At 33.4% G+C, this 13,814-nt stretch overlaps 1 protein-coding gene and 1 long non-coding RNA gene across 7 annotated transcripts in view; one reads left to right on the top strand and one right to left on the bottom strand.

Moving 5' to 3' along the window:
• LOC127872857 (uncharacterized) overlaps nt 1-13,814 on the top strand; it is a 42,214-nt gene that overhangs the window by 12,219 nt on the left and 16,181 nt on the right. The window lies entirely within an intron of this gene.
• Nucleotides 1-13,814, bottom strand: part of LOC127872851 (E3 ubiquitin-protein ligase TRIM71-like) — a 53,279-nt gene that overhangs the window by 11,906 nt on the left and 27,559 nt on the right. The window contains exon 1 of one of the 6 annotated variants that reach the window (XM_052416272.1): nt 208-798. The exons of the other annotated variants lie outside the window; for them this stretch is intronic. Within the exon in view, the coding sequence (XP_052272232.1) occupies nt 208-521 (314 nt within the window). The 5' untranslated portion in view covers nt 522-798. Of the gene's footprint in view, nt 1-207; nt 799-13,814 lie in introns of those variants that run through there. 6 annotated transcript variants of the gene reach the window in all.

Here is a 13,814-nt window from a genome sequence, read left to right on the forward strand (position 1 = left end):
GGTGTTATTAATATAACGTAAGGCGTATGTGGCTACATGTTTATTCATTCATATCCAAGCTACACGTGTACATTTAGCATAGTCATATAAACACAAGATTAACAGTAGAGACAACTCTTATGGGATCTAGTATTTAGTGTAACACAGTAATGTCCCTTTAACATATTTGTTGACTACATGTAACAATAAAGAAATGATATAGCCTACCTGTGTTCATGGAAGAGACACATGGCGCAACATAATTTGCCGTGATCTTCACAAAACATCTCTATCAGACGATCAGAATGATGTTGACAAAATTGCAAATCATCAAATGATTTTGTTGTTGCAGGCCATTTATCAATCTCTTCTTTCTCATGAGCGATGTGCAATGAATAAAACATTTTATGGAGCCCTTCACAGTCTTCACAAAGGCCTTTTGAACACTTCTGACAGTAAAACATGGCTTCCTTGTTGACATTTTTCTCTTCACATACATTGCAGCAAAAGTCATATAATAAATCTGATCCTTTCTCCGCCATTGTCACACAATCAACAAATGTAAAACGAAACTAGAAATGTAAATATTGTGTTTAATATTTCAAGAATATATGACTCCGTTCATTTACAGATTCTAAGAGTTGTAAGAAATTCACGAGTGTAAACAAATATATCACACGTCCCAATCGCCTAATCTCTAAAAACAGTATTTGAAACAACTTGACTCGATTTATGCTCAATATATTGAACAATCGATATCAGGTTACTGAATGTCATTATTTAGAACGGTATAACCTCGGCATATCTCGATCATTTTGACGCTTTACGACAAAGGTCGCTGTTATCGTCATGCCGTTGCGATAAATATCATAGAGGTTTAATATCCAAATTATTGTGAATATTAAGTTGAATGCACGCAAAGTCCTGGCAGTGGTTACCCAATACGGTTTAAGGGTAACTACAGCATTCACAATCAATGAACAATCCTTTCAGATCGGAAAGGGATTCTAGTTTCAACAGTTTAGTTTTTAATTTTATTAAACTATTTTCTATTTTCCATATAATTTTACTTTTTTTATTAAAACAGTCATAATGTAACATAAATCCATAGAACATAATTTAAATCATTTATCACATCAATAGTATTTGAAAGACGGGATGTGAAATGGCTGCATAGATTTGATGCCAGCTTAGCTCGAAACTAATCAAATCTCAGCGCAGAAGGTGGAATGTATGTGTTTGCTTCCAGTATGTAAAACAAACACATTTGCGTTCAAAAATCAGCACAATGACAAAGCAGAGGTTGCAAATTTAAAGGTATTAACTATCCGACTGTTCACTACCTTAACCATCCTTTATCACAAACCAATACACCAAATAGCATACATCTTCTGCGACGTTCGTTTTTCCACACAAAAAACAACATAATTTTATGTGCAATTATAAAAATTAAAATATTAGGCAAGACCAACAGAGGATATAAAATATATGCATAAACATAATAAATATATCAAATATTTGTCACCAAATATATAAAACTGTTTCTATACATATATAACACACAAATCATTTGAATGATATATGGGATCATATTACAAATTGATACGTCTTATATACAGCGTGTTTTGTAATTAGCGAATATTTATCTAATATGTAAATGCTCTTAAAATGCAACTCTTGCATGCATTTACAAACCGTAAAATATTCTAGGGTTACCGGTACTTTCTTTTCATTCTTATTGTCGATCACTCAGACGGACACGCCAGCTCTTGGCAAAAAGTTAGCCATGCACTGAGGTCACCCATAAAAATAGTACACAGTATAACCCTCTTGCGCCAAAGTCGCATACATGTTACTATTGTGCACACCGCAAAAGACGCATATTTGCGACATGTAAGAACGGTGTTACCTGTTGCAACTACAACAATATAAATTTGACTGAACACCGGCTTGCCCGAATTTTTTTGAATGAGTCTTTTTTATTTACGCGTTCGTATGCCTTAGGTTAAAGCAGTCTTTCATTTATTGTCGCCCATCAGTTTAAATGGTCCGTCACGAAAAACGACGAAACACGAGGACATGAACAATGAAAACATTTCCTTTCTTCTTTGCCATAAACAGCATCACGTTACAAATCAAATACGATGATGATACAGTGGGTAAGTATAAAATCATCGAATATCACGTGTCCGACTTTTGTTATATTCTGTTTTGTGTTTTTCCATTGCTGTGTTGTTTGGAAAAGTTGAATTGTTTGCATGTCTACTTGTCCAATTCTATAAACAAAATATAGAATAGCTATGTTGTTATCAAGATAAGAGTTTTTTTTTACAAATAAAAGCTTCACTTTCTTGATATAAAATGTTGCAATATATATTTCTCACAATATGATTTAATATTAATAATTTTAGCAATATTTAGTTGTTTTAAAATTTTAATGCGACAATATATCAAAATGGATAATTAATTTTATGTGATTTAAGGGATTGAGGGAAGTTCATGTATTTAAGGAATTGCTTAAATTTTACCTTAAGAGATTTGTGAATACGGACCCAGCTTAGAGTCGAATACAGATTTGTTTATTTGATCGCAGTGTCGAGTTTTCATAAGCACACTTAAAAAGACTTGTCCGATGTCAACCGAAACCCAGTCTTAATATGCTCTATATTTACCCTTGCATACGTTTTGTCAAATACTTTGTTTTGTTTTACAGATCTTAAAAACATCCAATTATTGAACTATTGTAATATCATGTCAAAACGTGTACATGTATTTGTTACCATCTTTGACCGAATATTCTAAATATTACATAGTTAAATTTAAGGTACAGTGCAATTGATGCATTGGTATGTTACATTCTCATATGCTTACATATACCGACCAGCGGTTGTTCTCCTAAAAAAGAGCTTAAAACCTGCCCTTCTTACCATTTAATGGCCCCTAAAAGAGTTTTTTTAATGATGAAATTTCCCCCAAATTTTAAGTTATCTTGAAACTTTCGTTGCTTTTCTGAGTTTTGTTGATATCTTGACTCCCCCACCCCCAAAGAAAGGTAGGTCCTTTTACAGAATCAGGAAAACAAACAAAGGAATGCATGTACAAAATGTCTTTATAGTTGTTATGTCTTAAAGCAAACGCGATTGAAACAGAAATAAGAAAAAATATTATTGGACAGTTGAATGATAGTCTTTACCATCGACATGTGTTCTAATCATGTACATGTTACTTAACCGCTGGTAAATATGTATATATTGCCACTATTTAACATTTGGTATAGGCAACAAATATATTATTTTTCTGATTTCCAACAATTAGCCTACAAGTCCGTGCACTGGAGTAAACAGACTCTGGATAATTCAAACCATCCTCTTTGGAAGCCAGCGTTACTACTCTTTTTCCCGTTTCATCCACCTGAACTGCGTTGTGTAATCTATACCCAACGACCAACAGCTGCCCTGTCTCTGACACGTGTACACCTGTAGGACCTCGAAGTGCAGGATTTCGTAGTGACGACAAGACAGTTTCATCCATAGACAGGGTAAGAAGCTTGTCGTCATTTACTTTGCACTGGAAATATATTTGACATGCTTAGCATTATGTTCCTAACGGTGCCAGTTAAATACCATTCCATGTCGAAATATAAAAAAATTATTGCAATTTATTTAAGTATACCATATTTTGCAGTTGATGAAAAAAATCAGTTCCAACGTGCTTCAAAGATTAAAGAAACTGAATTTGAATTTCACTGATTATAAATAAGGTATTTAATAAATTTACATCACTTTGAATATATCTGACCTGATGATATATTGTATAACCTTTAAACAAAAATAAGCAATGCTGCTTTTGTAGCAGCGTATTATACATTTACCCATGACAAGAAAAACCTTACCATCAATATTTCGTTTCACCCAGAATGCAAAATCCAAGCTGAGAAATTTAAAGCTTCGAAAATAAATTGACGAGAACGTTGTTTTTTAAACATCAACAGCTGCGAAAAAGGATTAATAGCCTTGATGATTATTTGCTTGAACGGATTCAGGGCATGCACTATCGTTCAGTCCGATAATTAAGAAATACATTGTCCACTGTTGCAATGGTGTTTATTAACAATGGAAAGTATTCTTAATTGATTTGTTAATGTCTATTTATTAAGTTTACTGTGACCCTGACCGTTGACCTGTTTACCTCACAAGGATAGGGTTTTCCGTAACTACTTGGCCATTTCTCGATGATGGAAGGTCTAAGGATCTTCAGGAGATCGTGCGAAAATAAAATGTTCTACGGCCTAACCGTCATCACGACCGACGGACAGTCGCAAAGCAATGTACGCCGCTTCTTCGAAGGTTTCATACATACATCAAGAATGGAGATATAGTTTAAACTTACTCTAGTTTTCATCTATAACACTTTAAATAAATTCGCTACTATTTCGCAGAAATTGACGCATGAATCGTAAGAATACATCTGTGTTATATTTGTGTAAATAATAATTACTTTATTGCTTGAACTAACTACACGATACAAGAATTGTATCACATTAAACATGCTCTTTGGGTTGGCAATTTGGAATATTTATATATAAACCTCGTTCTGGGAAATCTGGCCTAAATGCATGTGCGTAATGTGTCCCAGATTAGCTTTTGACGACAATTAACGCCTTAACTGGATTTACGTTTAGTAGAGACTTCCTTAAAACGATGAAAACACGTAAAGTGTAGTCCCTGATTAGCCTGTACTGTAGTGCACTGTACAGGCTAGTCTGTTACGACACTTAACGGACATGCATTAAGCCCTGTTTCGCTAGAACGAGGCTCATATAAATGTTTATAAGTCCAACAACCCGAATCGTTTGTACATGTATAGAGGTGGTATTAAACAACTTATAGTGTATGTATTGATAAGATGATAAACGTACACTAAGTACATTAAGTGTTGAATGGGTGTCTGTTATAATGTCCGACATACCTGTACGGTCACTTGAGTCATCTGCATAGATCTTCTTTACCAGCTGACCGCCCAATTGTGTACTTATATAAGGCAGTGCATGATTAAAAATAAACAGATGTTCTTTAAAACGAGAAATACCATTACAGTTATGTGTGAACATAAGTACTCTGTCTTTTACTATCCACCTGTTTTTGCCAACGAAGAGCTGGACGTTGTAGGTCTTTCACGTGTTCGATTAAATACTTCACAAATAGTTGACTCATTTCATGTACTGGAAATAAGCGTTTGAATAACCTCGCGAGTTCAAACTAATATTTCACTTTTCAAGTGCATATTTATTTCTCAAAGCAATATTAAAACAGCTAGTCTCCAAAAAGGCTGTAAATATTGATCACGAGATATAAAGCTACTAAAAGTCATGCTTTAGAACGGTTTAATCATACGGCATATCTCAAACATTTCACCGCTTTCCGAAAACGACCGATGTTATCACCTTGTTGCTGTGTTGTTTATGGGACAATCGAACTGAGTTGTTATTATCCAAATTATTGTAAACAAAAACTTGAATGTAAGCAAAGTCCTCACAGTGGTTACCTGCCCCTACCGGCCAATGGTAACGACTGCATATACAAGTGAACATCTATTCAGATCTGGAAGAACTTATGGTTTTCTTCTTGTATTTATTATCCATAACACCTTTAATACGTTCAATACTATCGTGCAGCAATTAACGCATGCACTATCTTAAAATCAATACAGTTATGTTACGTTTGTGCAATGAAAGCTTACTTCAGTGATTGAATTTCAACCCGTGCGTACATACTTTTGAGATTGATAATTAAGTCAAACAAACACTACATGTAGATGTGTATTATTCTACGGAGCGTCATTCGTGTATGAATAATTGAACTAACATTTACAAGGCTGACACATTCCATTGTTTGTATTAATATGACTACCTATATGACGATGAAGATAAAATACATTTATAAAGTATTGGACAGTATGATAATGTTACAGGTATATCATATAAATGTCGAACATAACAGTGTGGATACTTGAAGTACATCCACAGTTCATAATCACCAGCTACCCATCCATTGTGTACTGATATATCGCAGTTCTTGATGAAATAAAAAGATTTTCTTTAGTTCTTAAACACGATTCTCGTTACTTTGGCCATACATACTTTTTAAAAAGTGGTTTGTCTTTATTTTGCATTATTCAATAAAGATATAAATCGGTGTGAGGTCGTTATGAAACACCGTTAAATATCCCAGCAAAAGAAATGTGTCACACTTTTGTCCTTAAGAATTATGGCAGGTTTGATTGAACCGCCACATATGTCGACTCTATAATTTAAAAAGATGTTTGAAATAAAATACTATTGACTAATGATTGATTATATATGGGATTTTGAAAACGTTACAAAATGGAACAGAAATTAATTTTTCGTTGCCACTTACCATCGGTTTTATTTAAAGTTTTGGGGAACAAAATCATGGTCGGGAATTAAAGATTTGGGTCTGACTCGTAACTAGAGATATTACTATTTGTTTAGCCTTATACAATTCTTCGAAAAACTGGAATATTGTTTCAATGTTAAAGCATTTGCTTTACAGGATATTTTAATCCATAAAGATAATGAGTTGATGTAAGCCTCATTGTGTAAAAAGGTATTGGTCTTCTCACTATCGTCGACATAAAACAGATGTGTTTGCATAGCGAATGTTTCTTTAAAAAATACTTTCGAACGATGCCTGGAGAAACTCAAGTTTGAAATAAATATGATTATACAGCTGGATTTATTTAATGCAAAGCCAGCGCCGGTCTTTGTACATGTCGTTTGTCGATTTTAATTTACGAAATAGTTTTTGGCTCACAATTTTAATATTAATTTTGTTCTTGAAATAAGAGACATACGAAAAATGAGCGCTGATACTAATTGAAAAAAACTGTATCGTAAGTTTAATTTGTTGGGCGGTGGGCTCATGTATCTTTATTATTTCGAAAATCTCATGCTTCATGTTGATTTCCATCAATGTAAGAACAACTTAAGAATAGGACAAAGATTCTCCAGAGTTTCTTGTCTCCTGAATGAGTTTCTTAGTCTTAGTTTAAGATATTGATCTATGATCTTTTTATAACATTAATTGAGTTTTTATTTCCTTTTAGGAAGAGCATTAATACTGAAACAAAGACTATGCTTAAAAATTCATTGGTTTCCCAAAAAGAGTATTATTTAATCTAAGCTTGTGGGGTTAAACATATGGCATAATGCAATGGCAAAAAACAATTACTGTTAACACTTATTGGCTATAAAAGAATCCCTTTCAAATTTAAATTGCATACTTGTTTTAGTTTAGTTAAGACCTATAAATAAAGCTCAAATGTGCTTATTTTATGCTGACACTCCAGAGCATGTTTCGTGGTTAGAACCAGTACTTAGAGTCTTTGATGCGGTCATAATGGTGTTCGACCGCGGGACCTCGAGCCATCAAGCACCATATCCACCCCGCTCCGCGACATATTTGTTATCATTTTATCGAATCAAGTACGAAATTAATATTTTGATCCAGAAAAAACATAATGGAAAGTGGAATGATGGTTAGAGGCGGCCTAATCGCAAAGTACGGTAAAAATGCCACACATTGACCCTGTAGACCACCTCTTTTTTTGTCGCTATCACTAGTGACAAACGTGAAAAGTAGGTTATACAATAGTTTTTTTAATTGTCTCACACTTTTGTGTCTTGTGTTTCGCTTAGACATGGGAACATCATTAATTTCAATCTTTGTCGATATTATACACAACTGATGTTGATATAGGATTATGTTATTGAGTTATATCATTCTTACTAATTACAACCTTACATGTTTTATAGTGTTACGATACTAGTGTTTTTTATTCTGTCATTGAATTCATAGAATTAGTTCAGTTAACTTAATAACAAATAAACCATTATGCATAGTTGATATTTTATCGTGCAAATATGCCTAAGGTAGCATTTACACGACGACTCTCATTAGTTATGCAAGTTACAGCTTTTTCAGTTAGTGATGATATATTTTTTTTAAAGGCACACGCGTTTTGAATTATTCATTCGATTGTAACGAGTACATTTAGAATGCTTAGCACAATTTCGTTGACTTTACTCTCGATATGCGATAGAAGGCTTAGCACAATTTCGTTGACTTTACTCTCGATATGCGACAGAGTCCTCTAGAAGGCTTAGCACAATTTCGTTGACTTTACTCTCGATATGCGACAGAGTCCTCTAGAAGGCTTAGCACAATTTCGTTGACTTTACTTTCGATATGCGACAGAGTCCTCTAGAAGGCTTATTTCAATTTCGTTGACTTTACTCTCGATATGCGACAGAGTCCTCCAATCACGCACACTAATTTCGAAGACGGATTTGACACCGTTTAAATATTACAAATCATGTAATGTATTGATTTTCACGATTTTGTATTTGTTTAGTAAATAAGACTCCTCCGAAATAAGAAAATGCTAAAACATTCCTTAATATGTGTAATCTAAATTGATATTTTCTTACATCTGGAATTGCATGTTTCTATAGTAAGTATAGTACTAATGGAACTCGGAAGAAACGTTATGGTTCATGTTCATACTACGTTACTCTTTTTAAGTCAAGTGACTAATATCCCGTACAAAACTGGACAATACATACAACACCACATAAAAAGATGTGATACAGTCTTCAAGCATTGTGAAGTTAGAAATAATAAGACATTCAACTTAGAATAAACATTAACGTCACATTGTAATTCAAATGAAAAAAGCAATAGAGACTATTTGTATGCCCCCGGATCGAATAATCGGGGGTATATTGTTTTTGGCCTGTCTATCATTGTATGTGTGTGTCTTTGTGTCTGTCCAAAAACTTAAACCTTGGTCATAAGTTTTGCAATATTGAAGATAGCAACTTGATATTTGGAATGCATGTGCGTCTCATGGAGCTGCATATTTTGAGTGGTGAAAGGTCAAGGTCATCCTTCAAGGTCAAAAGCCAAATATATGGCTTCAAAGCGGTGCATTAGGGGGCATTGTGTTTCACGAATACAGCTCTTGTTTCAATTTATTTACAAAATGGTTTAATATTCACCTAGCAATAGATTTCAAACTATCTGCGGCTCGATGAAATGAAGAAAAATTAATAAATTTTGATTTGCAAGCTATAAGATCCAAGCATCATAAATTCATTGAAATGCATTTCAGTATATGGCGTATTACAAAATCCCGATGTCACGGCTAGGATGTATACGAACAATATTAACATCTCTAGTAAAAGTATATTCTGGTAGAAGAAAATAAGTTGAATAGATTCCTGAATATGATACCGTATTCTAGTATTAATTAGCTCGAACTGTAAATTTAAATCACTAAATCAATAAGCTTTTTTGATATTATATTACACTTTGTTCAAATTCTAAATGCATTATGTTCCGATAATTACAGATATATTTATTTATTCATGTATCGCGGCTCTTATTATAGTATTAATAAGCTCGACCTGTAAATTTAATATATATATATATATATATATATATATATATATATATATATATATATATATATATATATATATATATATATATATATATATATATATATATATATATATATATATATATATATATATATATATATATATATATATATATATATATATATATATATTTATGTATTGCGGCTCTTATTTCTTAAACTTTCCATAGCACACTGAACATGATGTTCGCATGGTATCAAACGATCTTTATAATCTGTTCATGACCATTTTTGTTATAGGCGGCCTTGTTTGCGCAGTGGTTGGTGCATTCTCACTTAGACAACGGAGATTTGTTGTGTACCACATTAACGGCAATTTGAGTTTACACCGCGTACTCCGGCTTCCCCTCACAGAACAAATCCAAATTCAATTGGGATATCTTTCAGTTAAAACTTAATAGCTGGAAATTGAAGCAATAATTTTGCATTCGTCCCAACTTGGGTGAGTGTAGTAAGTAAATTTGCCAGAAGTGCACACTCCTGGTCCGAACATAATGCACTTCAGACGTGGGAGGATCACATACACTTCAAAATGCGCACATTTTCTGTTCGCATGTGACATGTTTTCACTTTAACGCAGCATTGAGAACTAATTTTGCATAAACATATTGTAAAATGACCACATTGTTTGACCCGAACTTTAATTACGTTAAATTTTATTTAGTGAAAAGACGAACGACGTCATAGTAATGTGCAAACGTAAAAGGCATGCCGTTCTACGGAGGTGACACCGAAACTGAAACTTAAGATTCATACGCCAGCGTTAAGAAGTACATTGTGGCCTTTACAGTTTAAAAGTATGGTCAGTATTCATGTTTTGTTGTAATCATAAGAGTATTTTTTTATTATTAAATCGTTTTTTTTAACTGTCTAAAAATTAAGGCTTAATTGGAGTATTGTTTAATGTTCATGCACCGATACAATTCACAAAACACAAGACCCATTTAATTTATTCAATTCGAAAATTAAAATATTTAATTGGATCAAACTTCATTTTATATCAACTTAGTGAATGTTATTGGAAAGTGTCTTATTTTATTAAACAAATCATAACCACAAGTCACTTTGTATCGTTTTAGATAGAAAATGAAATATCTTAAATATTGCAATAAATGAAACTATGCAAGCATTTTTATTACATTTTATCGCTTATCTTGTTATTTATTGAAATAATTTATCATGTTCCTTTGTTTTTCTTCATAAATTGTTGTCACTTTCTCAGAGTTATGTACTCAATGTCATATTAGAAGAATAAAAGATTATTGAATAATATAAATTTATTTGTAAAATGCGTTGAATTCTCCATTTAATTTGCATCATGGTATACATTAGAATAAACAATGTAAATCCTGCGCGGTCCTTTATATAAAGTACCAAGTTAAATATTCATGAAGGATACAGAGTTAACATATCTATTTATTTTATCATCATCCCATGAACCCTTAACTGGAAGCGGTGTAAATTTAAATCTCATATTTACACTCATATGTGTCTTGTTCTGACAAAACTGGGCATAATGTATGTGCGTAAAGTGCCGTCCCAGATTAGCCTGTGTAGTCCGCACAGGCTAATCAGGGACGACACTTTCCGCTTAAACTTGATTTTCGGTAAGGAGGGACTTCCTTGAAACTAAAAATACCATTAAAGCGGAAATTGTCGTCTCTGATTAGCCTGTGCGGACTGCACAGGCTAATCTGGGACGACACTTTACGCACATGAATTAAGTCCAGTTTTCTCAGAACAAGACACATATATTCACCTGAATGTTTACGTCATTATTTTTTAACAAGAGATTTGCACTCTTGAAATATTATTATGTATGCTCCTAGTAAATGCATGAGTTAACATTATTGTGTAGGCCTAACACTGTTCTTTGTTAAAACCGGCGCTTCTTTAGTCACTGTGAATGAACAAAAACTGTCACGTGACCCCAAAAGTCAACGTCAGTAGGCGTTTTACGAAGGAAAACAGCCGCACCAGGTAGGTTTTTTTGTCAATATCTTTGCTGATCGTCCTCTGGCTTTCATACGACCTAGGGCGGGCAATAAGGCATGCATAAAGCTTGCGATCGGTATATCACGCGTTGTGTGTGTTGCTTTGGTTTTCGAGAACACTTCGGCGCAAATTTTCATTTAAGAAGCAAACGTCAGTAGTAAAACATACAAAAAGTCGGTGTTTACACAAATAAACGATCACAGAACTATCTATGCGTTACCGGACGAACATACATTACATATTTCTTCGCGTAAACAAACGAAAATATGCATCGGATAATAAATATACGTTTAAAGAGAAGAAACAAATATGGCAAACGTCAGTAGTACATTTAAGAATGGCAAACGTCAGTAGCCAAAAAATGCAAACGGCAGTAGCCGAATATATGCAGGCGTTTCATTTAATGCCAAACACGGAAATAGTGCAATTTATACTAATTAAGAGTTAGATATTACAAATTCAGATTGATGCCACAATGCACGACATATATAACTTCCGCAAAAACAAAAATCAACAAATGTAACCTTAATTATTTGTGCCTTATAATATGTTAACTGTTCGAATATTTTCTTTAAAATGTTAGTATCATTCAAAGGGTGTCAATGATGATTACTGTACATTGTCAAAAGTGCTCAGGTGTTTGTTGTTTCTTTTAGTTTAGCCTCAACTTAAAGGTTTTGTTCCCGACGAACAACATGCGTCCCCAGCCGCCCGAAAGGGGAAAACACTGCAGTCTTTATTTCAATACAGTTCGAGGTACTAGTATGCGGTTTGTTTATTCACATGTAGCCATTCGGTGCTAACGCATTTGTTGATTGACATCTACATTAATAAGAAGACAACTGCAACCATAATTCTGCCTATTGCCTTATTATCTAAAGCAAAAGTAAATAACGCAAAACAGTATCTTACATTGAAAACCTTACCGGAATAACAAAACATCGAAATGGTGAATTACTTGTCTTCTGAGATGTCTATACGTATAATTTGCATATTTTAATAAAATGCTGTCGCTAATAAACGAATTTTGTATACAGATTATTTACATCCATACAAAAAAGGCTTTATAGGATGTAAGCTGATGCAATTCATCAACACCATAACGTCTGAGAGCGTGTTTATCTTACTGAAATACCTATTATATAAAGGTAAGATTATTTTTTTAACCTTTTTTTGCATTTTCAAATCAATAAATTATACAAAACAATTATTCCAATGTTATAAGGGATTAACTGTGTATTACAATCACGCAGAATGTCGCGTTATCTCTGAGCATATACGTCACTTTGGTGTTAGCTCGTCTGTTTCTGAACGCAATATCGCGTAATTAAGTGGGCGGAGTGATCGTCTTCTAGCCGAGATGGTAATTTAAACCCAAAGCGGGGATCAAGCTCACGAATTCTGGCTCAAATGAAGACACGACAAATTATCGATTTCTATGCAACTGTTAATGTTATGCAGAACATTTAACAGTATAACCTAACAAACTGAATGATAGTGTTAACTATTTCATCTTAAAATGACTTGATACATTTCACACGAAATATTCTCGTTATTATATCATGTATTATTTACTAATATTATATTCTTCATTTCAGAGTTGTTGGGGTACTATAGTGGCAGAGTCCCGTTAATGACATTATGAATGAATTGGTGTGAACATGAATATGTTCCGATACTTATTAAAAATGTCAGTTAATGCTTCTTGTCTTTTACTTAACAAATACTCACATGTGTCTGGTGAGGCTCTCTTTTCTACTAAATTGCTTATCACAGCATGAATATTTTGACAAGCCGAGATGCCTGTCCTCGTGCAGCTTTAACCCCCACTTGGTTTTGAGGGCATCTCCACAAAAACGACACACATGTGACATATCTGAAATACAGGTTAAATATACCGATTAAACACTAGCGGTATGCATTATGACAGACAGACAGACAGACAGACAGATGGTTTATTAACGTCTCACTTTCATACATGTTAGTATAGATACACATATAAAAATATGGTAAAAATTAAAGACATGTATAAAACCACTCAGTATGAGCTATGAGACACACCTATAAATATACATATATATACAACTGTTATGACATAAATGATGATAAAAACACTGTAGAACATGATATGATAAAAATCATTTGTTTAAAATGTGACATAAAACAAAAACACACTAGTACAGTAAGCATCGCATATCTACAAAATATTATCTATCTATACAAGGTATTTTGTCTGGTGACTAGTATATCATGACAAGCTTTGGCACTGTATTTAACGATTTCGTCATTAGATAATATGTAACAGAATTTGTTATCAT

Source organism: Dreissena polymorpha, chromosome 3, assembly GCF_020536995.1.
Source record: "Dreissena polymorpha isolate Duluth1 chromosome 3, UMN_Dpol_1.0, whole genome shotgun sequence".
Lineage (NCBI taxonomy): Eukaryota > Metazoa > Mollusca > Bivalvia > Myida > Dreissenidae > Dreissena > Dreissena polymorpha.